Source organism: Euprymna scolopes, chromosome 33, assembly GCF_053919585.1.
Source record: "Euprymna scolopes isolate OS-2025 chromosome 33, ASM5391958v1, whole genome shotgun sequence".
In the NCBI taxonomy this organism is placed as follows: domain Eukaryota; kingdom Metazoa; phylum Mollusca; class Cephalopoda; order Sepiida; family Sepiolidae; genus Euprymna; species Euprymna scolopes.
In genome coordinates, this window is record NC_136514.1 from 58113570 (window position 1) to 58139782 (window position 26213).

The 26213-nt window shown below is 33.3% G+C and overlaps 1 protein-coding gene across 5 annotated transcripts in view; it reads left to right on the top strand.

The window, feature by feature from the left end:
* LOC145258241 (transcription factor CP2-like) overlaps positions 1-26213 on the top strand; it is a 109229-nt gene that overhangs the window by 46789 nt on the left and 36227 nt on the right. For 3 of the 5 annotated variants that reach the window (XM_080116204.1, XM_080116205.1, XM_080116208.1), the window contains exons 10-11: positions 5514-5617; positions 18981-19067. In XM_080116204.1, the coding sequence (XP_079972330.1) occupies positions 5514-5617; positions 18981-19067 (191 nt within the window). The remainder of the gene's footprint in view (positions 1-5513; positions 5618-18980; positions 19068-26213) is intronic. The other 2 variants (XM_080116207.1, XM_080116209.1) reach the window with 1 other exon arrangement.

Below are 26213 nucleotides of genomic sequence, written 5' to 3' on the forward strand. Positions count from 1 at the left end.
GTGTCTCATCTCGGTTATTGCTGTAACAGAAGGATTTTCTCTTCAAATTTTCAAATTTTAATGGAAACATGAAATGTTTTGAACTCTAAATAAGATCTGCTTTAAAAAAATGTTTTTTCTTCATTTGCATCTTCAGGTTGCTATTTCTGTATAAAGGTGGTCACTGAGTTTTGATTATGGATAGAAGATATATTTCTTTCAAATGAAGGAAGGAGGAATCTAAGGTTTTTGTTTATTTTTTTTAAATAAAATAAATACTTATTAATATTCATTAATTGATGATTTATTTGACTTATTTTAATACTCTATAGAGCTTCATCATGTGCTTGAAAACAAAATTTCACTATCAAGGTCTTAGGCCAGTCCTTCAACTGTCAGGAATGGCATGCCAACCTCAACCTTTATCTGGTCAGCCAACCTCTTTATCATCCTCTTGATCTTTTTTTAATTAAATATTTTTAATATGATTTAAAATTAAAAATTTTTTTTTTCTATATATAGCTGGAGTCTTGTAGCTGGAAACTATGTCCAAACAACGTTAATTTCTTTCTTTTTCAAATAATGTTATTGATGGATTTGTTATAAAAACTGGAAATTTCATTAAAATTGGATAATTCTTTAATTTGCTGGTCAAAATGTCTATTAGCAAATGTTTTACTTAATCAAATTTCATCATTTTTTAATATATTGCTATTTTCGAGATGACAGTTACGTAAATAGTATTGTTTTTGCTTAAGCGGACATATTTTAAAAATTACCGCTGTAGTGTCATTGTAAATAAGTACCCAATATTTCTTCCACACAAAGTCTATTATTCGCAAACAATGCAAACATCTTGTTGCACGTGCAGCCTAGTGCATGCAGACATCCCTACCTATCCCCATGTGTGGGAAATGTCACCTTGTGCACTGATGCTGCCTGTAGATATCAGCTTCCTAACCTAAAATGCATCAAACATTGATGTTTTTTTCTTCTTTTCCCTTTGCAAAACTCAATCATGTTATGCAAAGCCAAAAACAATTTTCCTCTACTTAACAACCAAACTTATTTGAAGATATAAAGAGCTTAAAACTTTCCCAAAATTACTGAATTCAGCATTAAATAACCTGAGAAGGGTTGGTATGCTGTAAAACAATTTTCCTACCAAAGTAACAACCATGAATAAATATTTGAAGATATAAAGAAGTTGAAGCATAAAATGTCTTTTTTTTTTTTTTTTTTTCCAAAATTGGATTCAGCATTAAATAACCTGAAAAGCGTTGATATGCCATAAAACCACCAAACCACCTTGTGCATGTTTACGGGAATATCAAGGTATTATGAATGCTTTGTGTTCAGCATCTCGGGTAGTTAAGCCATGTATTGTGTGCTACCTTTTGCATCAACTTCGTAACATGCTTAGATATCTCTGACATAAGGAAACATGATAGACTGAGGAAAACCCAGTTCGAATGTGTTACAAGTGATTGACTACATGCAACATGACTATCAACCATTTTGGATTGGACTACATGGAAGACAGATGTTAGATGGTGCCTAGTGTTTTCTACTTTGGAGTTCAGGTGACATGCAATATGGTTTCTGTTTTGCTAGATCTACAACAGACGTGCTAACTTATAGGATAAGCGAATCTCTCGACAGCGGCTTTCTTTCTAGGGCAATTGCTCTTGACATATCTTTTTAAGGCCTTTGATAGGATATGGCATAAAGGTCTACTCCACAAGATCTCCCTGCTGATGCAGTTCTCTACCTATATAAGAACCAGATACGTCCAAGGATAGAATACTGTTGCCAGCTCCTAGAAAAATCTTATCTTGCCTTGACAGAGTTCAAAATAAACTTTGTGGCCTAGTGGGGGATGCTCCTTTCTCTTCTCTGCAACCTCTTTCCCACAGAAAAGACGTAAACCTGTCTCTGCTTTATCATTATTATCATGGCAAGTGCTCGTCTGAGTTCCAATCTATGGTCCACACTTTGCCGAACTTTCACAAAAAACACTTGTTTAGCTGAAACCACCATCAATAATTTCCCCTACTCTTTATCTGTGCCTAAACCTAAACGTAGATTCCATGAACAAAGCTTCTTTCTTAGAAAAAAAGATGTGCAACACCTTAACTACCAAAACGTGATGCATTGGTGAGCGGTAATGGTAGCTTAAAGAAAGGCGATTTTTGAAATGGTTGTCTTGCGAAACATGAGGCTAGCTAACTGGTGGCCATGACAACATTTTATATGATCACCTAAAAAAAGATTTAAGGATGCTAAAGATCCTTTTAAAAAGGTAGAGTAACGAATTAAAACAGAAAAACAAACACAGGGTTGCAACATTGCACGAATGGGACTAGAGTTTGATAGACAGTGCATGATCTACCGGTATCCTATATCTCTATAAAGTCACTATTTACCACGTATAGAGTAGTGTTGCCACATCTAGGCTGGTACACTAACCTCTTTCTTTGACAGGATGCAAAAAAGAGTCCCTAACCTAATAGATCATACACTGTCTACAAAGTTCCAGCCTCCGTCTCATTGCCACTATGTTGCATCCTTGTGCGTGTTTTGCAAATACTTCCATGAAATGATTCAATTAACTGATTGTACTTGTACACCCTCAATGTAAATATCCTCAACCAACCTGACTAGCAGCAAAGCTCCACCTGTCACTGTACAGGTTTCCAGGTGCCAGAAAATATATGAAATCTTTATATAACTGGAGTCTTGTGGCTGAGAACTATATCCAAACCATGTTGTTTTTTTTTTTTTTCAAAATAATGTTAAGGGATCTGTTAGAAAATCTGAAAATTTCATTTTACTGTTATTTCATCCCTAACAAGGTACAGTGTCACTATTTGAGTAGAAGGCTTTCTGGCATCTAAGGATCTCTACAGTGTAAGGGTGGGATTTTGCTGCTTGACAAGTTAGTTAAGGGTATTTATGCCGAGGGAGCATGAGTGCTTTGAGTTTGTCAGAACACATTCCATTAAATATATTTGTAAAATAAGCGCAGGGATGCCACATTTTGGTGATGGGATAGAGGTTGGAGTTTAGTTGCTAGTGCAGAATGTATTAGGTTGGCAACTCTTGTTTAAACTTCTGGCCCGGATCAAAGTGTAGTATCTGTTATTCAGATGCTACACTTCAATTTCTTATTCTGTCAGTGGAGAAGAAATACTTCACGACCAAGACAATTCTTTTCTTTTTCTCCACATTAAAAAACGACCCTGGTGTCTAACTCTGTCCCGTGGGGGAGGCATTGTAAATAGGAACTCTTTTTTAAACCCTATCTAAGAGTGAGAGACTAGTGGCAGATGCATCAGCCCAGATGTGGCAAGGATACTCCATGCATATGCGAATAGTGGCGTTGTAGAGGTATCGGATACTCTCTGGCGTGAGTAACCTAGCACAGTAAAGAGACCACTTTATTTGCAGCAGCCTTGGCAATGTATTTGTTCCAATTCATGTTACCTGTGAATGTTAAGCTGAGGAGTTTGAATAAAATACTTTAAAATTAAATTGGATAAATTTCTAATTTGCAGATTTCCTTTCAATCAGAAATATTTTCTTTTTTAAAAAGAAAATTTTGTTATAAGAAGAAAAAAAAATCAAATTAATTTGTTTTCTTGCCTATCTCGAACTATAAGATCTATAAGAAAAGATATTGGAAAGTTCCAGAAAGAATTAAGTTTTTTTGTAAGCATCATACAGAAGGTAAGTAGATGTTTTGTTGCTTGTCCAAAATTCAACCAAATTTAAATACAGAGAAATCTTTATGATCTACGTATTCATCATTGAATGAAAATGTCATATTTCAAAAATCACGTAAATTGATCAAATATTTTTTTTAACTAAAGAAATTAAATTTTATGAGGAAATGAGCCACATCTGCTATGCTTTAGAATGTTTTAAAAATGAATGGTGACAACTCTGTTTGACTACCAAGATTTTTGTTTGCTTTAATCAGCCTTAATATTATTAATTGCTAAAAATTGTGAAATTTGATTTTCTTAGTTAAAAAAAAACAACTTAATCAATTCATGTGAATTTCGGAATATGACATTTTTGTTCTGTGGTGGTTACACACAATAAGATTTTTCTGCTATTTTTTTTTTTTTTTTTTTTTTTTAAACGAGGTTGAACTTTAAATGCTTGTTACCTACAAACGATAAACTTATCACCTGACGAATCTTTCAATCTTTTATGGTATTAATTTTTTTTTTTTATTTAATTTAATTTTTTTTTTTTTTTTTTTTTTTTAATAAAGGAAAGCAATATGAATCATATTTCAGTTGACATTGATCTTCGTCAGTGAGTTTTAGAGATCAGCTATTACCGGTATTCATCATTGCATCTCTACAATAAAGAAAAATGTCTATAACTCACTGAAGGTCAGAGTTGACCAAAATACTTATATCTGTTTTTTTTTTTTTTTTTTTTTTTTTTTGTTTTTTTTTTTTTTTTTGGAAATTTTTTATGTTCCTAAAATATTAATCAAAGAGTAAAATTTCTTTGAATTTAATGAGTTACTTCCCTTAGATTTCTCTATTGAGAATTGGAGAGCATACTGGCAACACTTTCCAAGATGGAAAACCTCATAAAATTTATATAAATTTGATCTTTCTCAGAGTTTTTCCATTCTATGGTTTCGTAGTTTACCTCTACCTAGCAGTTTTTATAATATAATCCATTCTGCTGTAGTGAAAAAATTATGAATAATTAAGATAAATTAATGATGTATTCATTATATATCTCATTGTGTGACATCACAAAAATTGAATGAAATAAAATCCAACATAGCTTTCACATTTGAATGAATATGAGATTATTGTTTGGAAATCTAAGTCTATTTTCTGTTTAAAACATTGGTGCTTTCACTGTATAATTAAATTAAAAAAAAAAAAAAATGCATTTTAGATAAAAACCCTATTATGTACTTACATACCATGACGAAATTTTTAAAAAATTACGAAAAATGATTGAATACAAAATCTGCTAGAAATATTTTTTTCTTAAATAAAAAAACCCATAGAGATTAGTGATGCACCATTTTCTATTTGGAAATGGCAGATTTTCAAGAATTACTATTGTTTTTGTCAAAATCGACTGTAGTTTTAAAAACTTATTACCTCTATCAGTGAAGTTATGTATTCATTTAAATTTGTAACTGTCTGTTTGTTGCCTAACATCCATATCTCTTGACCAATTACCACCAAACTTGGTTAAAATATCAGTCATGATATTTTAATGACTATTTACATTTTGAGATATCTAAACCAAAGGTCAAGGTTACAGAAAAGGTAAGTCACACTTTTGGTGATAATTTCAGTTCTGTTCTTCATAGAGACTTGCTGCTTGATCCATATTGTAGCCAAAGACGTCTCTTATCATACTTCGCTTAACTTTGAAAAAAATACAGTCAAATCTGATATTTTCATGGAATTTCAACTTACATTGTCATCAGGCGGAGGTATGCAATCTCACGACTGACTTTCCTTTCTTTGTATTATTTATTTCAGATACCATTAGAACAGATAATCAACGCACAACTAAACAGTTTTGCCTTAAGCCCAGATGCCTCATTCAGTAATCTGTCCAATAGCAGTTCACTTTCAGAAGTAAGGTGAGTCACCACTTCACATCCCTTCTCCTCCCGTTTAGTGATATGTTAACAGTCAACAGAGATGGCAAATCAGTTGTGAATTTTTGCTGAAATTAGGAGTCAGTTTTTTTTTTTCCTTTTTCCCAGCTAACTTCTCACCTGTGTTGCAGCAAGTCAGATTTGCCAAGAGTTTTTTTTCTTTTGCTTTTAATTTTTTTAATAATTTAATTTTTTAAGGATTTTTTTTAAGTACTAGTAATCAGAGTAGGTTTGTTTTAGAAAATAACTCTGGAGTTGGATTAAAAAAATCATATTTAGCTTTAGAGGTTGGTAGAATTTAATAAAATAAAGTCAGGAATTCTTGTAATTCTGTGGATTCAAATATTTTTCTAAAACTGATTCTTACACCAAATATATTGACTATTTCTTTGCCTTTTAACTTGGAGCAAACTGTATCTGTTCTGTTACTATACTTTCTCTGTTCTGACATGTCCTGTCCTTTGTCATGTAGAAGAAATCCTATGAATGGGGCAATTTTAAGTTTTGTCCCAATTTAGAATGTCCCCTTTTGGGAGCTGAATTTTCCCTACATATATCTGACCTTGTTTCCTACTCTATCATAATAGGTAATTTTGGTTTAATTTCCAGTTTAGCCAAAATTTCAAAAGAATGAAATTAGCAGTACTTCTGAAAAGCTAACTTGTAGTCTATTGAAATAAATTAAAATAAAGGGAGATAAGTCAATTTGTTATGCAGCATTGGTTGCACACAACCCTTCCATTAAAACCTGCAATAAAAATCGATAATTCAATGAATTCTCGGTACTCTTGCATAATTTGATCCGAATTCTCGTGAATTCCTGTCAAGCATGGATTGGGCGAGATCTGCAATTATTGGTGTTAGCCGAGCATCACATCAGATGCAGACTAATGAAAAAAAACAAAAAACAAACCGGAAAAAAAATACAAATACAAATAATCAAAAATAACAACAAAAAAAAAAAAACTACCTTGAAAAATGAAAATGTTTATTTCATTTTAGTATTTCATTTTTTTTTTTTTTTTTTTTTTTTTTTTTTTTTTTTTTTCTCTCCAAGAAAAGATTTTTTTAACTGTATAATTGTTAGGTGTAAGTACAAGTTTTGCTTTTTTTGTTTTCTTTTCTTTTTTGTAACCATATTTAAAAATTTTTTTTTTATTTTCAAGACTTGTTGTTTAGTCAACTTCTTTTGGTGGCACTGTCCATTTGTACATTTCCAGGAGAAACCTTTTACACAATCTTTTTTTTAAGTAAACATTTGTGTTTACAATTGTTGCACCTCATTTTTTGGGGAAAACAATTTCTTCTGACAATGAGATTGTCTGTATCGATGTTTTCATTTCTTTTTCTAACATGTATAGATTTATTTTCTTGCGTGTCGTTTTTCTGTTTGGCGAGTTTGAAAATATATTTGTCAGCTTTTCTTTTTTTTATTTTTAAATTTTTTTTGTTGGTTTAGTTGCTTTCTTCCAATTCGAATGTCGTCTGCTTCCATTTAGATAGCGCTTTTTCTTTGGCTAATCAAACTCCCCAAAATTCAATTAAGAAATAATAAATAAATAACTAATCAGAAAATAAAGTCACCCCCACCCTCGTAATATCACCTTAAAAATTACTAAAAATATAACAAAAGAAAAAATATAAAAGTTGAGCTAGCATTTCAACATTTGAACAACGCTCGGCTGACACCGATGATTGCTGATCTCGCCCGATCCATACTTGACGGGAATTCACGAGAATTTTGGTCAAATTATGCAAGAGTACCGAATTCTCTTTACTTGTAATTATTTTTCTATAGGATCGTTTTTTTTTTTTTATAATTTTTGGAATTTATACTAATTTCAACATGATACATAAGTCCGTAATGTTTTAAAACATCACTAATCTGCGCAAGCACCAATTTTTTATCTACGGACATGCTATGCTGTTATTGCATGGCTAACAATGGCAGGATTCTGTATCTCAATTATAGAGACTGCAGTTAGGTGCCTTACTACAAAGATATGATGGTCCGTCATGTGAAGTTTTATCTCTGATAAATGTTTTTTATTAGTGGTTCTTATTCTTAGTGATATTTGCCGTGTTAAAGCTAATGATAATTCGCTTACTAAGTGTATGAGTTTACTCCCTTACATATATCACCCCTCCTCCTTTTTAGGGACATATATATATGTTAAAATAATTATTCATGAACACTTCTCAAAATCGACTGCAGTTATGTCCCCTGGATTTTCAAAACTTATTACTGCTGTCAATTAAGTTATGTATTCGTTTGAATTTGTAACTCTTTGTTCATTTGTTGCCTAACATCCATATCTCTTGACCAATTACCACTAAACTTGGTTAAAATATTAATCATGGTCTAACTTATTATAAGTGTTTTTCTATTAGTTTTTATTCTTAGTGATATTTTTCTTTCTAAGTGCATGTATTATATCGCTCCCTTCCCCCTCTTTTTTAGGGACAGATGTATGTTAATTTATAGATAAAATAATTATCTATGAACACTTGTCAAAATCGACTGCAGTTATGTAGAATGGACTATGGCAGGATTCAAAACCTCAACCAGAGTTGAAATGTATGAAAAGACAGAAAGTAGCTGTAAAACTGGAAAAGGTTTCAATCTTGAATTATTAGACTTTCTGTTATCTTGGAGATATGTTGAGTGCAGGTGGTGAATATGAATATGCATGATCGTATGAGTGAAAGCAGTTTAGGTGAAATTTTGTGAGTTGTTGCATTTGACAACATTAAGCTGTCCCTTTCTTCATCCAGAGTAAGTTATAGAGCAGGAACGTCATTATATGACTGAATGCTGGATCCGTCTTTTGCCTGCCTGCAGCACAATGACGGGTCCATGATTAGATTGATCTGCAACGTGAACCCTGACCCAACACAGCACTACATTATCCGAGCAATGGTCATGGAACATTCATCCTCCTGGAGAAACCTTTTCATAAGCATGGATGTCCTTAATCGCAGGAAGATTGGACGGCCAAAGAAAACTTGAAAGCAAGTGATGGAACAAGGTTGTACAGAATGGAATTTGGAGACAGCTGACTCGTTGAATTGTGAGAACTGGAAAGTTAGCTTGTGTAATATCAGAAAGCGTTTGACCCCTGAAGAAGGGAAAAGTGATATTAAATTAATAGAAGAATCCAGAGTGCCCATGTTTGGGGAGCTGGATTTTCCTCACAGTAAAAACTGACCTTGTCTAATTACATGAAAGGGCAAGTAAATAGGAATAATTTAAATATAAAATATTTACTAGTAGATTCCAAGGGTACAATAATAATTCTCTATTTTTGTTTATTTTTCTTCATTTTAAAGTTCTCAGAAATCATGGGGGAGGGGGCTACCTGGGGCTAACGATTGAATTCTATATGAGATACATAGATATTTGAATGTTCCCTTAGTTCTTTATCTAACAAACAATGAGTTATTAAAGAAGTTAGGAACATAATTTTCCTCTTGTTAATTGACCATGTAAATGTTATAGGGTACCTTTCTTTTTGAGCTCTTGATCTTACTGGATTCCAGGACAAGAATTCATCTAGTCTGTTGGAGTATCTAGCTCCATGTTGCTACTTGAGGTAATATCATTTGGAGAAGATGCACCATTCCTCGTAAAAGCCAGTGAAGGTTAGCCATAATGAAATCTTATTTGGGTTGTGAATACTATGTAATTTCGAATATTTGGTCAAGCTTTACCTGACAAAAACCCCTGTACAGAAAGATCTTGGACACTCGAGAATAGTGTCTAGTGGGCATTCAAGTTCTCTCCTGTATCGTTTCCCATTTGTCCGACAATATGATTATGGCTGATTTTTCAAAAAAAATTTGTTAGTGATTTACAGATTTGCCAACTTCTGACATCTACCAATAGCTACAAATAGTTTATGCTGATGATTGTGTAACATATTTTTTTAGAGTGCCTCAATGGAGCTAATTAGTTTTTAGTTTTGTCTCCCCAACATTTATTTTGATGTCATTTTGTTATTTAAAATATGAAAAATTTTCTAAATTACAATTTATCTGAATGATAAATTTGAATTCAAACTTAAGAGTACCACACTACATAAGGTTCTCCATCTCAATTCTCAACCATCTCTTCTAATTGACCAGTATCTTTGAATGGCTTTTGGCCTTGATCACTGATAACCATTTAGTTTAAAAAAAAAAAAAAATGAAAAGGTGGAGTCACAATCCTGTTAATGAGGTTCTACTATGTAACAGCTCAAGTGTCGTTAATGTTTTTTTTTATCTTATTCAAGTGCATCCACAGAACATATTTGCTATAGTTTATGTTGGTATGCTATGACTGTTACAACTGTGGTCCACTCTAGATCATTTTGCACTAATAATCTTCTGACTTGAGTGTCTTGAACATGGTACAGCCGCCTCTCATCGACCTAACCTCCCCTTTGTCATTGCCTGACATTTGAAAAAGTATCACTTGTTTACCGATGGTAAAACTCAATAAGGTTGTCACGTTTATTCTTGCAATATCTTCCTTATTGAAGCGGTTGTCTAACGCATTAATGAACATTCAGACTTGTAATGCTGTTTGACCATGCATGTGTGTGCTTATTGTGACCACTCATTGTGCCGGTCCAAAGTTGTTTGATTTAGTCAGTGCTGTCTTATCTTGAGGCGGCATTTACCTTGGATCTGTTAAGCTGGCTCCTTCCAATGAATTCATATCTTTCATGAAAACTGACAGTCTTCTGATCCATCGCCAACACTGAAAATGTTGACAGCCAGTCAGGGTTCCAATGGCGAACACCATAGATTGTCGGACTCCGAATTGGCTTGGTATCTTGCTTAACTGTTCTGAGCCACACTTTTAACTGGGAACCAGATCGATGGTTTCTCTGATGAAATTGCCTCGTTGACAGGGAAGGGTGTGACCAGCCCAGCGAATTCTAAGCCTAACCCAACATAAGCAAACTATCTGTCCTTGTGGACCACCACCAACCAACCAACCAACAGTCAGATCTCCAACTCTAACAGCTGGGAGGACTGGTTCTAGCTCTATTCTTTACCAATAGACTGGAATATATGTACTTATGACTAGAAATTGGAAATTCTAGTTTTTCTCGGGCATTCTCATTCGACCACCAAAGACTGACTACTTAAGATATCCGCTAGAGATAATGGCTAATCAGTGTCTACACAAAAGTCGGTGACTTTAGACTTTCTTGAACATTATTTTTCTTAAGTAGGTTGCTCTCAGTATGAATCCCTGTTTAATGAGGTAGTTATTTTCTTTGAAACAAAAAAACTTCTTTGGTGGTCTAACTCAGAGTAAGAGATATTTTCAATTTCTTCTGTGCCCCCCATTCTCTTGGCCAAACATCTCTCACCCACAACAAACCTGCCATTTGCATGCATTGAAAACATGCAACCCGCTAAGTAGGCTTAGGAAGTTGATTACTTTGCTTAGCTAATTCTGCAGGAGTTTCTCTTTGATTTTGATTCAAACAAACTTCTAAACTCATTCTACTGTACCAATAACTGCTTGAGTAAAGTCTTACTACAATGGAATTTTGCTTCTTTTAATGTAGAAAAAAAATCTACTTCCACTTAAATTGCTAGAGCCTCCTATCAATATCAGTTTTCCATTTTTTTTAGTTGGAATCAGTTTCCCTTTAATAAGAAAAAATCTGATTTCTGTCAAATTGTCAGAGCCTTACTTTCTTTTTATTTATTTTTTTTTGTTGCTATTTGGCTGGATTTTATTTATTCTCTCTTTTTTGTCTTTCTTCCTTCCTCTCACACTGTTTATTCTTTCTCTTTCCATCTCATGGTAGTTGTCTGAAAACTGTCAATGTTAATTTTACCATGAGGCTTAAGACTTCAAACAATTCATAAAGCGAGTAAGGGAGTGCGATGATTTGTTTCATTAAAATATTACTTTCTGTCTATCCCCTCCTCCACATGTGTGCACTCTGTATCTTTAGGTTATTTTTTTGCGTTGCTGTCTCGACACACTCAACCTAAGAGAAACTTCCATTTTCAGTGCAGAAATACATGCACTAATCCTAACACTCAGTCTAATCGCCAACAACAGAAATCCCAAATATATAATCTTTTCAGATTCTCAGTCTGCCTTAAAAGCAATTAAAAATAAAGATAAACAATCCTCTAATTGCAAAACTACTCCACAAACTAACATAATTTAATAGTCAAAAAGAAATTATTTTCTGGCGGATGCGAAGCCATACCAGTATCAAAGGAAATGAATTTGCTAATTCAGCAGTAAAAACTGCCTTAAACATTCCAAATGATTCAAATTCCAAAATCCCTTACTCAGATCTTAAAAAAAAAAACAAAAAAAAACATATCAATACATACATAATGGAAAAATGGCAAACTTACTGGAATAAATTTCCCCAACAATAAATTATACGAAATAATGCCAAAAATTAAAAAGCAGGAACAAAACTCCAAATTAAACAGAAAAGAAGTTACACTACCAAGAATAAAAATGGGACATACTCATTTAACCGACTTATTTCTTTTGAGAAAAGAAAATCAACCTATTTGTATACCATGTCAAAGTGCACTGACTTTATAACAATGAGGGATATTTTACATAAAGAAAAAAAACATTAAGGATATATTTGAGAAAAACAAACCCCATACTTAGCTTTTTATCAAAGACTTTAAAAAAGAACATATTACTCCTATGTCAGAGTAGGGAGATAATCGGCATAAAATGACCCAAACTGTTTACATGCTGTAAAATCCAAGAAAGCAAACAAACACATGTGATGATGGTGGGGGGGGGGGCATGGTTCCCAAGATTCTGAAATTTGTCTAGATTTTGTGGTTAGTTAATCAGTATAAGTTAAAAAAGTTAATATTATTACTGCTAATGATACTGAGATAGGATATTAAAATCTAAAATTATTGGAGACTACAGTACTACTTATACAAAGTGAAAATAAAATTAAAATAAAGTAAAATCAATAAGAAAAAAAATAATCACATGCAATCATTAATAAAATTCACAATCCTTTCTGCAATCCAATCCTATTTGGTACAAATAAATTCCAATCAATATTTGATTTTCCACCAAGTTTGTGATGAATATCGAAATGTGTTTGTTTTATTGACATGGTTGGATTATTCTACCGCTCCAAAAGGGTTCTCACTACCAGTGCAATCCTCTATAATGTTTAAGAGCTGAATGTCTTAAGATAGAGTATTGTTGCCACAATTGTAGTCCATGTTATGACCCTTTATACCTAACAGGTGTGTTCTAATATTGATAATGATTTGTTTAGTAGTGAATCCAATCCATAAAAGTATATAAAGATATGGACTTTACTTTATATATTTTATAGTTTTCGAGATGTATATTTTGTAAATCATCTAAATGATAGATTTTATCATTTATATACCATACCAAACTGCACTCACGATTAAACACATTTTAATTGAATGTGCTGACTTGATAACGAGGGATAGTTTATACAAAGAAACAAAAATATTAAGGATATATTCAAGAAAAACAAACCCCACACCGTACTTAGCCTTTATCAAAGACTTTAAAAAAGAACATGCTCATATGTCAGTTAGAGTAGGGAGTAAGGGCCTCTACATAAGACCCGAAGATAATGTTAACATCAAGTGGGGTGTTATCCACATCCATAAGTTTAACCATTGATTGGATATTTACAATAAACATAGCTGAATCAACTATCAGTCACCCAGTAAGACCAATACATTTTTTGTAGACGTATACTTTGTACTGGGAACATTCAATGGAGTTTACACCTACACCTCTGCAACAGACAGTGTGCTGAAACATGCTGACATCCTGCAAGTGGTTAAATTTTATCTTCATGTTGACTTGCTCCTTTGCACTCTTCCTTGCAACCTCTTTACCACAGAAGAGACGTTGTGAGCCTGTCTCTGCTCTATTATTTTCATGGGAAGTGCTCAACTGAACTCCTATCTATGCTTCCGCCTTGCCAAACTTTCACAAAAACATGACTAGCTACAACCACTATATACGATTTTTCCCCACTCTTTAACTGTACCTAAGTTTAAATACAGATTTAATGAACAAAGCTTCTTTCACACAACTGCCCGCCTGTAGAACACTGCTCCACTGACCTGCTTCCTAGTTGAATACAACATGGTAGCCTTCAAATCCAACAAGTTCTTGTTGAGCTGTCCTCATAAATAATCAAATTCTACCCAATTTACACCATTAACGATTATTACACTACGACCTTACATTTATTAACCGTTATCCTCGAGTGGCCTTCAGACCTTGATAATGGTGACACTCAAGTAAAAAAATAAAAATAAAAAATAAAAATAAAATAATAATCTGTGATAACAAGATTTGTTTTTACCCCGAACAAGGCATGTTACCATTTGGAATGTAAGGGACTATTATTTGAGATCATGTCTAACAGGTAGCTGTGGGGAGTTGAGCAGTAAGATTTCTGTTTTATTACATTCAATCTTCTACAAGTCAATACAGTCAGAAGCAGAAAACAGGGAGAAAATTCCAAAGTCTGAGGGGAAAATCTATTACAGTAGAAAGTTTTCTGGCATTTAGGGACCTCAACAGTGAAGGGGTGGGATTTTGCTGCTTGTTGAGTTAGTTGGGAGTATGTACGTTGAGAGGGCACAAGTATTATGAGTTCATCAGAGCACATTCGATTAAAGTACTTTGTGTTTGCAATATGACTGCTATGAACTCTTTGGATCAGACCACATCGAGAGCAGGCATTAGATGTTGCCTGGTGTTGTTCACCACTGAGTCTGAGATACTCACAGCACTTTAAATACCATTCATCTTATGGTAATGGGATCCTAGCAGTTACTATTTTGTGTCAAAATAGATCTGAGAATAATGTCGACTAAGGAAGAAGTTATCCCAAATTGTGGCTTTGCTAGTGAATGTAGTTTAAAGTCCGTATGACATGGTAGGGTTGTCAGTAAGTCATGACTAGGGCTAGGACAACAGTATATTCTTGTCATTGTTTTGACTATCGAGTGTGTATCCGTTGATATCCTATATGCTTTTATATAGAGTGATTAACTCTGTCGGATATATCCTAGAGAGCCAAAACAATAAAAAGAATATGCTGTTGTCATACCCCTAGTCATGACCTATATAACATGGCTTTATGAAAATTATAGCTGTCCAATACATACCAGTATGCCAAACAGACATTTATAGCTCCTTTTCTGGGCCATTTAATTTAATATTAAGACCTGCAATCAGTCAACTTCCATATTTATAAAGGCAAAACAAATACATTCAAACCTTCAAGTAAACTTTATATATAACAAAATATTAGCTTTGAAGGAGTGTTCAAATTGACTAATTCATTGAGGAAATGAAATAAGATAAAAAGGAATGAAAGTGAAATGTTTATAAATGTACTTTTATTTTTTTAAAAGATGAATATCTTCCTTGTGGTTTTTACAAGTAAGATCATTGAGTGTATTTGGCTCTTACAGCAGGAACAGATTTTTCTTTCTTCTGATTTCTGTTTTTCTTTTTTTTGTCTTCTCTCAATTTTATTTTGCTGGAGAAGTGGGTTCACAAAAAAGCCTGGGTTTTTATATCCACCTGCAGATTTGAAAAAGAATAGACTATTCCATATTATTTTGGGTGCAGAAACATTTTATTGGCTCAAAATAATTTTATAACTATTTTTCTTCTTGACCGGAAGGATGCACAGGGCCTAGATGCACACCGTTTTTAAAAACTTTGTACTTGGCAATCGATAAATCAACATCCAGTTGGGAGTGTACTTTACTAACCCCTTCATGCTTAACTGAATACGATGATGTTTATTAGCTGTTAAACAAGTCTCAACGTAAGTAATTATTGGTCCCCCAATTTATCGGAGAGGGACCTATGTTTTCAGTGGCGTCCGTGCGTCCGGACTATTGCCAGATAACAGTCCATTAGTTTTTCGTGAAATTTTGCCACAAATTATATTTCATTAAATAGATGTGCACAGTAAAAAAAATTTTTTACAAAACTTTCCGTTGCGTCCCTAGGTAAAAAAAGAGGTAAAAAATGCCCCCAAAATGGTAAAAAATGACATGTTTTGCTCCATAACTTTTGATCCATCCATTAGATTTTCCTGAAACTTGGCCAAAATATGGAGCCCAATATTCTTAATATAAATCCAGTATGGGTGACCCTGGCAAAATTCTGGTTTGCGTCACCGGAGACTTTTAGTGCTAAAAATGCTGTTTTTGTGGCTCTTTTTTTTTATATTTCTCAACAAAAACTTGATATGTCTGACTATATAGTGGTTTTTCATGGTGGTCAACTAACTAAACATGTGTTACGGCCTGAAACTGCAGTTTTCCATTTACACTGGGATTCGCTATATCCAACGGCTCAAAAGAGATCAAAAATGCCGAAAAATGGCCCAAAATGTCACTTTTTGCCCCATAATATTTGATCCATCCATTAGATTTTCCTGAAACTTGGCCAAAATGTGGAGGCCATTGTTCTTAATATTAATTTAGTATGGGTGACCCTGGCAAAATTCTGGTTTGTATCCCTCAGACTTTTAGGGCTAAAAAACATGCCTTTTTGGAGCATTTTTCATATTACTCAATAACTTGATATTTATGTCTATGTAGTTGTTTTCCATGATGCTGAATTCAAATATACGTCTTAAGGCGTGAAACTGTACTGTTTGTCCATTTTCACTGGGATTCAGCGTTCCCAGGAGCACAAAATACATGTATACGTTGTCTTAAGGAGAATTGCTTCCCGTCACCCTGGAAAATCTCATCAGTATGCCCCATATTTAAGAATTCAGGTGTTCGCTCATCTCCCTCGCAGTACAGACCAATAAGTCTCCTGTGTGTCATGAGTAAGTTGCTGGAATCTGTGTTAAATAGAGAAGTAATCAACCATCTCGGCAAAAATAACCTTCTTAGTGACACACAATATGGTTTCCGTTCTGCTAGATCTACAGCAGATGTGCTTACAGATATATCTCATAGGATTAGCGAATCTCTCGATGGAGGCTACTTTTCTAGGGCAATTGCTCTTGACATATCAAAGGCCTTTGATAGAGTATGGCATAAAGGTTTACTTCACAAGGTCTCCATCTACGGTATAGCTGGAAATGTCTTCTCAATTATTAAATCATTTCTCTCTGATAGGTTCATAAGAGTAGTGGTTGATGAACAGAAATCAGAAGCTCTTAGTATTAATGCTGGAGTCCCGCAGGGGTCCATCCTGGGCCCAACTCTCTTCCTGATCTATATTAATGATCTTCCAAATCATATCCTTACATCATTCATAAACATTTATGCTGATGACACTATCTATGGTAGCACATCTAAGACAGTAAACGACCAAGTTCTTTCTGATTCTCTCTCCTCTGATCTTGAGCAAGTGGTACAATGGGGAAAGAGGTGGCTTGTTACTTTTAATATATCTAAAACCAAGCTTTTATCTTTACATCATCAACGCTCTGATCCCCATCTGGCATCAATTGAAATGAATGGCTCTCGTCTTGGGGAGGCCTCATATTTTTACAAGCTTCTGGGCTTGACCTTTACTCCTGATCTTAAATGGAACACCTACATTAAATCCGTTGCCAAGGCTGCTGGAAAAATGGTGGGATCCTTCTATTGATCCAGTAGATATCTCACTGCTGATGCAATTCTCTATCTATATAAGAACCAGGTACGTTCAAGGATGGAGTACTGTTTCCACATCTGGGCAGGAGCTGCTAGAAAGGACTTATCCTGCCTTGATAGTTCAAAATAGACTTCGTAGCCTTGTGGGGGATGTTCTTTTCTCTTCCCTGCAACCTCTATCTCACAGAAGAGATGTTGCGAGTTTGTCTCTGCTGTATTTTCATGGCAAGTGCTCTGCTGAGCTCCATTCTATGCCCCCCCCTCACCAAACTTTCACAAGAAACATCTGTTTAGCAGAAAACACTATCACTAATTTCCCCCAGTCTTTATCTGTGCCTAAGCCTAAACGCAGATTCCATGAGCAAAGCTTCTTTCTTAGAACTGTACGCCTGTGGAATTGTCTTCCGTTTTTCTGCTTTCCAGCTGACTACAATATGGTTGTCTTCAAGTCTAACGTAAACGAGTTTTTGATGAGCCGTTCCATATAAGTTAACAAATTTACCGAATCTCCATTACTAACGATTACTATATTGTCCAATTTCTACTGTACACTCTTTAACCCTTATCCTTGAGTGGCCTCTTGGCCTTGATAAGTGGTGATGCCTATGTAAAAAAAAGGGGGGGGTCACAAATGCCCCAGAATTGCAAAAAATGACACTTTTGCCCCATCCAGTAGATTTTTCTGAAACTTGGCGAAAATGTGGAGGCAACGTTGGCCCTTCACACTTCTCACATACTGCACCAGAGGGGGACCACGCACGCATTGCTTGTTTTTACTAGTTTCTTACTTTTCTCCTTGTTACAAGTATGAATAGTTTGCTGTGGAATGGTGAAAAGGTAGTGACAGCTGACCAGTAGTTGGCTTTCATTAGTGAGTAATGTGCATATCTTATATCGGCAGTTCTGATATATACTCACTTCATTTATGCAATAGATGCGTTTCCCCACATTTTGCTTTAGCCTACACTGAATTTTTTTCTTTTCTCACATTTGCAGGCATATATTTGTTGGTTATCTCATGTCCGTACTCTTACACACTCTTGTCTCTCCACAACGTCCGACTTCCATAACTGTTTATTCTCAAGATTGGCTTTAAATGGTGTTGAACTCTTTCAATATATTACAATGGTCAGCACCATCAAAAATGTTGTAGATAACAATGAGAAATCTGTTGAATTTTTTTTTTTCTTTTTTTTTTTTGAGAAGGATTGATAATTTTTATTACTGTCCTCATCTTAACTGTTTTTTATAATCTATGATGCAACTGATAAGTGCTAAGTAAGAATCAGTTTTAAGTCTTCTGAAGGTTTAAAGTTCAATCCCCAATACAGTTAATACTAAGAATTCAATTAAGAATTACGACTCCTACCCAGTCATGGCTAATGAAATGAGAGCAAGCTACCCCATTGGATCAAATAAAGGGTTCATTCAAACTTCTGTGCAAATTCACAAGTCTGACAAGGCATATCTGAAGATCGGAGGTTCCAGCAACTGAAATGGGAGAATAACATACAAGATAACAATTTGAATAATCAAAATAATATGCGATAAAAAAAAAAAAAAAAAAAAAAAAAAAAAAAAAAAAAATTTGTCATTGGAAAATCCATCAAAAATTAAAAGCAAGGTATAACTGTTTTATTTTTCAAAATTTTCATCAATTTTGATATTGATTTCCATTGGTGTTTCTCATTAGGGCCACATTGGGCATCAACCATACAGTAGATTCAGGGATTATACAGACTGTTTCCACCCCAAGCATTGGTAACCCCAGTACTTCAGTGTAAGCAACATCCTCATCCTATTTTGCTTTTCATTTTTTTTCTCATTTCTAAAATCCTATTTTTGTTGTGTGCTGCTTTTTGTTGTTGTGTGCTGGCTTTTGTCAATGCTGCCTGCTCCTTTCTGTTGACGCTGCCTGCTCCTTTCTGTTGACGCTGCCTGCTCCTTTATGTTGACGCTGCCTGCTCCTTTCAGTCGACGCTGCCTGCTCCTTTCAGTCGACGCTGCCTGCTCCTTTCAGTCGACGCTGCCTGCTCCTTTCAGTCGACGCTGCCTGCTCCTTTCAGTCGATGCTGCCTGCTCCTTTCAGTCGATGCTGCCTGCTCCTTTCAGTCGATGCTGCCTGCTCCTTTCAGTCGATGCTGCCTGCTCCTTTCAGTCGATGCTGCCTGCTCCTTTCAGTCGATGCTGCCTGCTCCTTTCCGTCGACGCTGCCTGTTTCTTTCCGTCGACGCTGCCTGTTTCTTTCCGTCGACGCTGCCTGTTTCTTTCCGTCGACGCTGCCTGTTTCTTTCCGTCGACGCTGCCTGTTTCTTTCCGTCGACGCTGCCTGTTTCTTTCCGTCGACGCTGCCTGTTTCTTTCCGTCGACGCTGCCTGTTTCTTTCCGTCGACGCTGCCTGCTCCTTTCCGTCGACGCTGCCTGCTGCTCCTCTCTGTCGACGCTGCCTGCTTGCTTGTTTATTATTATATCCTTAGTTTAATTTTTAAGGCATTTTTTTGTTTGACACATTTTTATAGCAAAATCACTTTTCTCCATTTTGTTATGATTCAATTAGTATTGAGATTTCCAGATTGTTTTACATAGCAATAATTTGTTCAATTTAAATTTTTTGGGGTTTGCGAGTCCTACAAAACTAAAATACGATGCATGTATAATATATAAACAAGATCATAATATGAATTTAAGTTACTATATTATTACTTGACATGACCACAACTGTCTCGATAAATTAAACGACACAGAATCGATCTCACTCCTTCCTCACTCCTCAATTAAAATAGGTTCTGGGTATAATCTTAATGTCTATCAGGTGATGAGCCAAATTTTGTGACTTTAGTGACCGTTAAACGACTCCTTAGTTGTCATATATCGAAGTTCACTCTTTACTGCAGTGGTAATAAGTGTCAGGATCCATCTATGGCTTCAGATAACAATTACAGACTTTTTTATACAAAATATATTTCTGCAATAGCAAATTAATCTACAATTCCAAACACGTGGTTTTAGCAAAAAATGGTTCAACAATGGTTGAAATACAAAATCCCAACCAATTGAAATTTTAGATATCATGGATACAAATTTTCTACTCTTTAGCAAAATTTCGTTTTTTTTTGTTTTTTTTTTTTAAGCTGAAAGCCGCTTTTTAAAAAAAAAAAAAAGCGGCTTTCAGCTAAAATTGTTAAAATCTCTTATGGATATGATTTTTCCACTTTTCATAAAATAATTCACTTCTTGAAAAAGAAAATTTACGCACTTTTTACAATATCCAACAGAAAAGAAAAGATGTAAATAAAAAAAAAAAAAAAAAAATGCAACAAATGTTACCAAAGGCAAGATAGTTACCATGTTTTTTGTGTTTTTACTTATTTTAGTGTTATTTTACTTAAAAACAAAAGTAGCATAAAATCTGTTGAATTCGAATAAAAAAAAATATGGCACTCTCTTTACAGCCAGTTTAGAGCCTTGATAATCACTCAAAGATAAAAAATTAAACACAATACTGATAGAAACATTAGTTTCATGCAATTTATTTTAGCATTACAAGTTGATTTTTTTTTTTTCTTTTTAGATAATTATTTTATCAACTTGCATGAAAAGAGCTATGTAAAAGAGGCTTAAACACATTTGAATTATGCAAATACTATCAGCAGTTCAAAAGTTATGAGAATTTTAAGTGTCAAAATTTATGCTTTTGGACATTTTTCTTTAGAAAAAGTGGGCTAAATTACAGACCTCCAAATTTCAAGAAATTCGGTAATTTTGCCACCATTTATTTATTTTTCAAACTGTTCTCATGAAACTTAGCACTCTTATGTAAAATTGTGTGCTCTTTCTGATTATGCCGTCAAATCTGATGTATCTCTTTACCATAAGCCATGAATTATAAATTAAAATGTACAAATTTCAATTTTTTTTTAAACTGGTGCATGGTATCATACAGTAGGTGTCTATTCATGAACAAAACTAAGTATTATAGTGGTATTTAAATATAGTTTTGAGAGCAGGCATTTTCATACCTTCTCACAAAAGGAGAGCTTAATCTGGGGTGTAGCCATTGAATGCCTAAAGAGCATTCATAGCCGGTATTTACTACTCCCCTCAAAGAAAAAAAAATTGAGTAGATATGAATTTATCTCAGAAATAAATCCAAGAAAATTTTTCATATAGATTTTGGATTTCTGTAAAAGTTGGAAATTCCCATAGTCGACCAGAACTTATGCATTTTGGAACCAGCCCAATTTTCAATTTTATAAATCCTCTATCTGGCCCAAAACATACCCCTATTTTCTAAGATACATAAATCATACTCTACATGAATCCTTGATGTAGCTTTCACAGTACCAGGATACCAGGAACTCTGATAAGCAACAACTATATATTCACCAGTTGATGGTAGTTTGCCATTTCTATTCTGTTGTTTTACCGAAAATTCAACTATGTAAACAAAGAAATAACAGTAATTTTTTTTTACCTTGTTTCCACCTTAACATTTAAAAGGCTTACTTTTATAAGTTTTAGGGTATGCTGAAAACGAATATTGCATTTAAATTTTCTGCAAATAAGTAGCTTTCCGAATATTAAGCAATGTCATTCCTTCTGGTGGCCTTTTTGGTTCACGCGAGTGCATAAACGTAACTCCGAGAAACTATGCGCAAACACACGTACCAAGATGGCCACCAGCAATAACATAAGAAATGACATTGCTTAATATCCGGAAAGCTACTTATTTGCGGAAAATTTGAATGTGATATTCGTTTTCAGCATACCCGAAAACCTTAAGAGGTAGTCATTTTAAAGAAAAATGTTAAGGTGGAAACAAGGTAAAAATTTACAAAATGCATTACATTGAAATTCTTTATCGAATCGCCTTATTATTTATAATATCCTTGGTTAAAAAAATTATTCATCGTCAGTTTAAAAAAAAAAACTGGTTTATTTTACAGATTCAAAAAAATGGTCTTGACAATGAGTTAAAAATAAATTCAAGTTTCACGATATATTTTATTTAATTGTTAGGTGAAAGTACAGAAGAGTTAACAAAACACCATTCCTTCCCCATGTTAAGAATGGGTTTTTGAATAATGTTATTTCAGCATGATAGCATAAGTGCACAAGTACCTTTTATTTGTTATATATTTGTATTTTTCTTTTTTCCTTTTTTTTTACATAATTCTATCTTAAGTGCAAGTAAAAAGTTATAAATACAACGATAACAGAAACGCATATACTTAGTACATTTTGGTTTTTAATGCTTTTAGTGAATGTGTACTAAAAGTGTTAAAAACAAAAAAATAGTATTGTTTGGAAATCAAATTTGAAAAACTTGTAAATAATTTTTTTCATACCAAGCTGTTTTCCCCAAACGGATTTGAATTTTTATAAGATAATTTTTAATAAATTTCTGCACAAATAATAATTATCAAATATTTACATATTATATATGAAAATAATTCTGAAACTATTATCTGTATGAGAATGGATGATATGCAGATTTATCTTATACATTTTTAAAATATTCTTTGTCAACTTTGCTCGGTCGGAACTTTGCTTCCTGTGGTTATAAAAATATAAATCAAAGTCCAGTAGAGACGGACTTCTGTGCTTATATAGCCGGCAAAATTTCGGCCATATCCAATCAAATTTAACTCTGCGCATATGTATCCTAACATAACGTATGAAATGTAAACATCGAAAAAGTGTCCCTTTTTTTGCTGTCGTCATTTTTTTACCAACTTTTCATTTTTAACTTGGAGCATAAAAACATTGAACGCATAAAAGAAAAATAAATTAACATCATTGGAATGCTTGTTCTATTCTCTTTTCATCAATGTAATTCTTTTAAAAATTGACCAAATAAAAGATATGACGTGTTGAAACACATTAGGTATGTAATATTGCCGATGTCCATGAAAATACAGCATATGCTTGTAATGCTAATTTATTGGGTGGGTTTCTATCAGTATTTTTAAATCTGATTAAAAGAAAAACGCCCCCCCCCTCCCAGAGTTAATGTTTCCATTGCTGTTACTTATCATAAAACGATAAAGATTTATTGATCTTAAACTACCAGTAAAATTTAAATTTATAGACAGAATTATGTGAAAATGACACAGGATAAAATGGCACAGATAGATGAATAGGAAAAAAATGGCACAAGTGAAAATCAAGATGAAAATTTCACAATGAGTGTATTAAAATCTTGAATACAATACATAAAGTGGAAACATTTAGAAGTTTGTGAAATAAAAAAAATGAAAATTATATCTACGTGCAACAGATGAGTATTTTTTGCTAAATTTTCAAACTCTAAAAATGAAATTTTATCTCTTTAGGTGATTTGGAATTGGTAATTGTATTGAAATTGTTTTATCGCTACCGGGTATACACTAGATATTATAGGTATAATTGATTTTGAAAATATAAGATATGCAAGCATCTATTGAAATTGTATTTTATCATAGCTTCTTTATATAAAACTAGTAGGCTGCCTGGCGTTGCCTGGTTGTAGAATACACATGAATATTATATTTTAATTCATACAGAAGCTTAGATGTGCATGCGAGTATTATGTTTTATCTAAGCAGTTCACTTCTTATAAGTGAAAAGAAAAATACTTGAGCTGAAATCGAAACCAAAACCTAGAAACAATTGGTCAAGTACAATAACCATTAGGCCAAGTTGACATGATCTTTAAAAAGTGTTTTCAAACCTACTTATTTTTAACATAAGGAATCTCATGTGAACGATTTGCGCATGCGCTTTTGTGAAACATTTGACAAACAGATAAAAATCTGATGCCCCCCCCCCTCGGTACCAATTTTTCAATCTTTCCCCTTTAGCAACCTTTTTTCTGGATGAAAACTGATTAAAAAGTTTTCCACATGTCTGAATACCCTATATACCAAATTTCAAGTCTGTAGATCAAAAATTTGTTGAGAATTGTCCTCGCACACACATTCTAACTTTTCTAGATATATAGATAACATTGGAAAGAAGGCATTAAGAAAACAAACACAAAAAAGTGCTAGCAAAATGGAATTTGCTCCTGACTAATGCTTAATAGGTACAGCTTGTTTAAAGTAAAAGCTAGACGCATTATTTGGATTATTCAAACTACTGTTCTCATCTTAGATATTTTTCTTACATTTTGACGGATGTAATCTCGGATCTTTTTCAGGTGCATGTTTTTGAATTAACTCTGTACAGAATTTTTAACTGAGCTCATGGTGCAATAGATAATATGCTAAATGTAATAAGTTCTAAATGAGTTTTCTGGAGATTGAAGGTTCAATCTTAAGTACTGATGATACTAGGACAATACTTAGGAACTACTTAAAACTTCTACCTGGTCATGGCTGATGTAAAGGGTTTGCTATATAAAATAAAAAAATAAAATAAATAAACTATTGATTATAATGAAGTTGATATGCCAGCATACTAACTAACTCTTAAAATAATAGATCCCTACAATGGGTAACAAATCTTGAAAGATTAAGAAAATACTTTTATAAAAAAAGTTGAATTCGGTTGGTAACCATATAAAAATATAGTCGCCAGCTTGTTGCAGAAAATATTCCCAAAATTTTAAGCATTGATTTATACATGGTTAAATTGAAAGGAATATTTATTGTACGTGAACTTTTATGCAGATTCTACCATTCAGGCATACAGTCTTTATAGGGTGAAATATTTACTGAATATATTTACGAAATATTTACAATACAGTTCTTATAATATGGTAAAATATTTGCTAAATACATTCATGAAATATTTACTAAATACGTTCATGAAATATTTATAATACAATCAGGACATTGATTAGCAGGTTATTCTGAAGTACTTCTTAAAGTCATCTTCATGGATAGATCGACATACATCCCAATTGAGGATAACTGAGAAAAAGTAAACAGAAGCTGGTAATGACTCTGTTGAAAATAATCTCATGCAATGGCACATTTAAACCAACATAAATGATGGTTTGATGGAGAAAATCACTTTGTACTCTCATGGCCAACATGCAACTGATTTGAAGGAGTCAAATGATAAGGAAGGAGTATGACCTTAGTCTTAAACTATTCTATAATAATATATGATAATATATAATATACAACATCATCACAGGCTGTTAGATCTTGTATCATTACCCAAACAGGTTAATTATGAGAATTGTGCAACAAATTAAGCAAATATTTTATCTTGTAAGTTAATCAATATTTAAAAGTATATTTTAAAAAAAAAAAACCCAAACAACAAACTTTATTCCAAGTCCTTCATGAGAAAACTATTTTATTTATAATTACTTACTTATTAATCTCTTGCAATTACTTTATTAGTTTGCTACTGAGAATTTACACTAATTTTGGGGACATAAGCTTTTTTACCATAAAGAATTGCTTTAGGGATTTAAAAACAACAGTATTTTGTTATGGCTTCCCCAGCAGTGTTGATCAAACACCACCTCTTTAAAAAAAAAAAACAAGAGCAAAAACATTCTGGATATCAGATCTAGTGTTTTTTTTTTTTTTTTATATATGGCTCCTGATTGATTATTTGATCATGTTATTAAAAATTGTCTTCCTTATCTGTGTCATTTGTTTTTGCCCAAGAAAAAATGTGTTATATATAGTGTTTAGATATAATTAAATAAATATTAAATAATTAAATAAGTAACAATAATAAAAATTAATTACTAAAACATACAATTCAATCAATTAAAAGAAAAAAGTCTATAAAAAAGAAATAATACTTTTCTGCAGAACTGCTTAAAACATTTTAGAATACTTTTGTCTTTTGGTTGAAGTATACTCTTCTAATATTGACTTTTTGAAAAGGAGGTTTATCTTTGAAATATAAAAATTCAACTTTGATTCAATACAGTATATTAGATAAATAATTGAAAATTATTGAATTCATCAATATTATC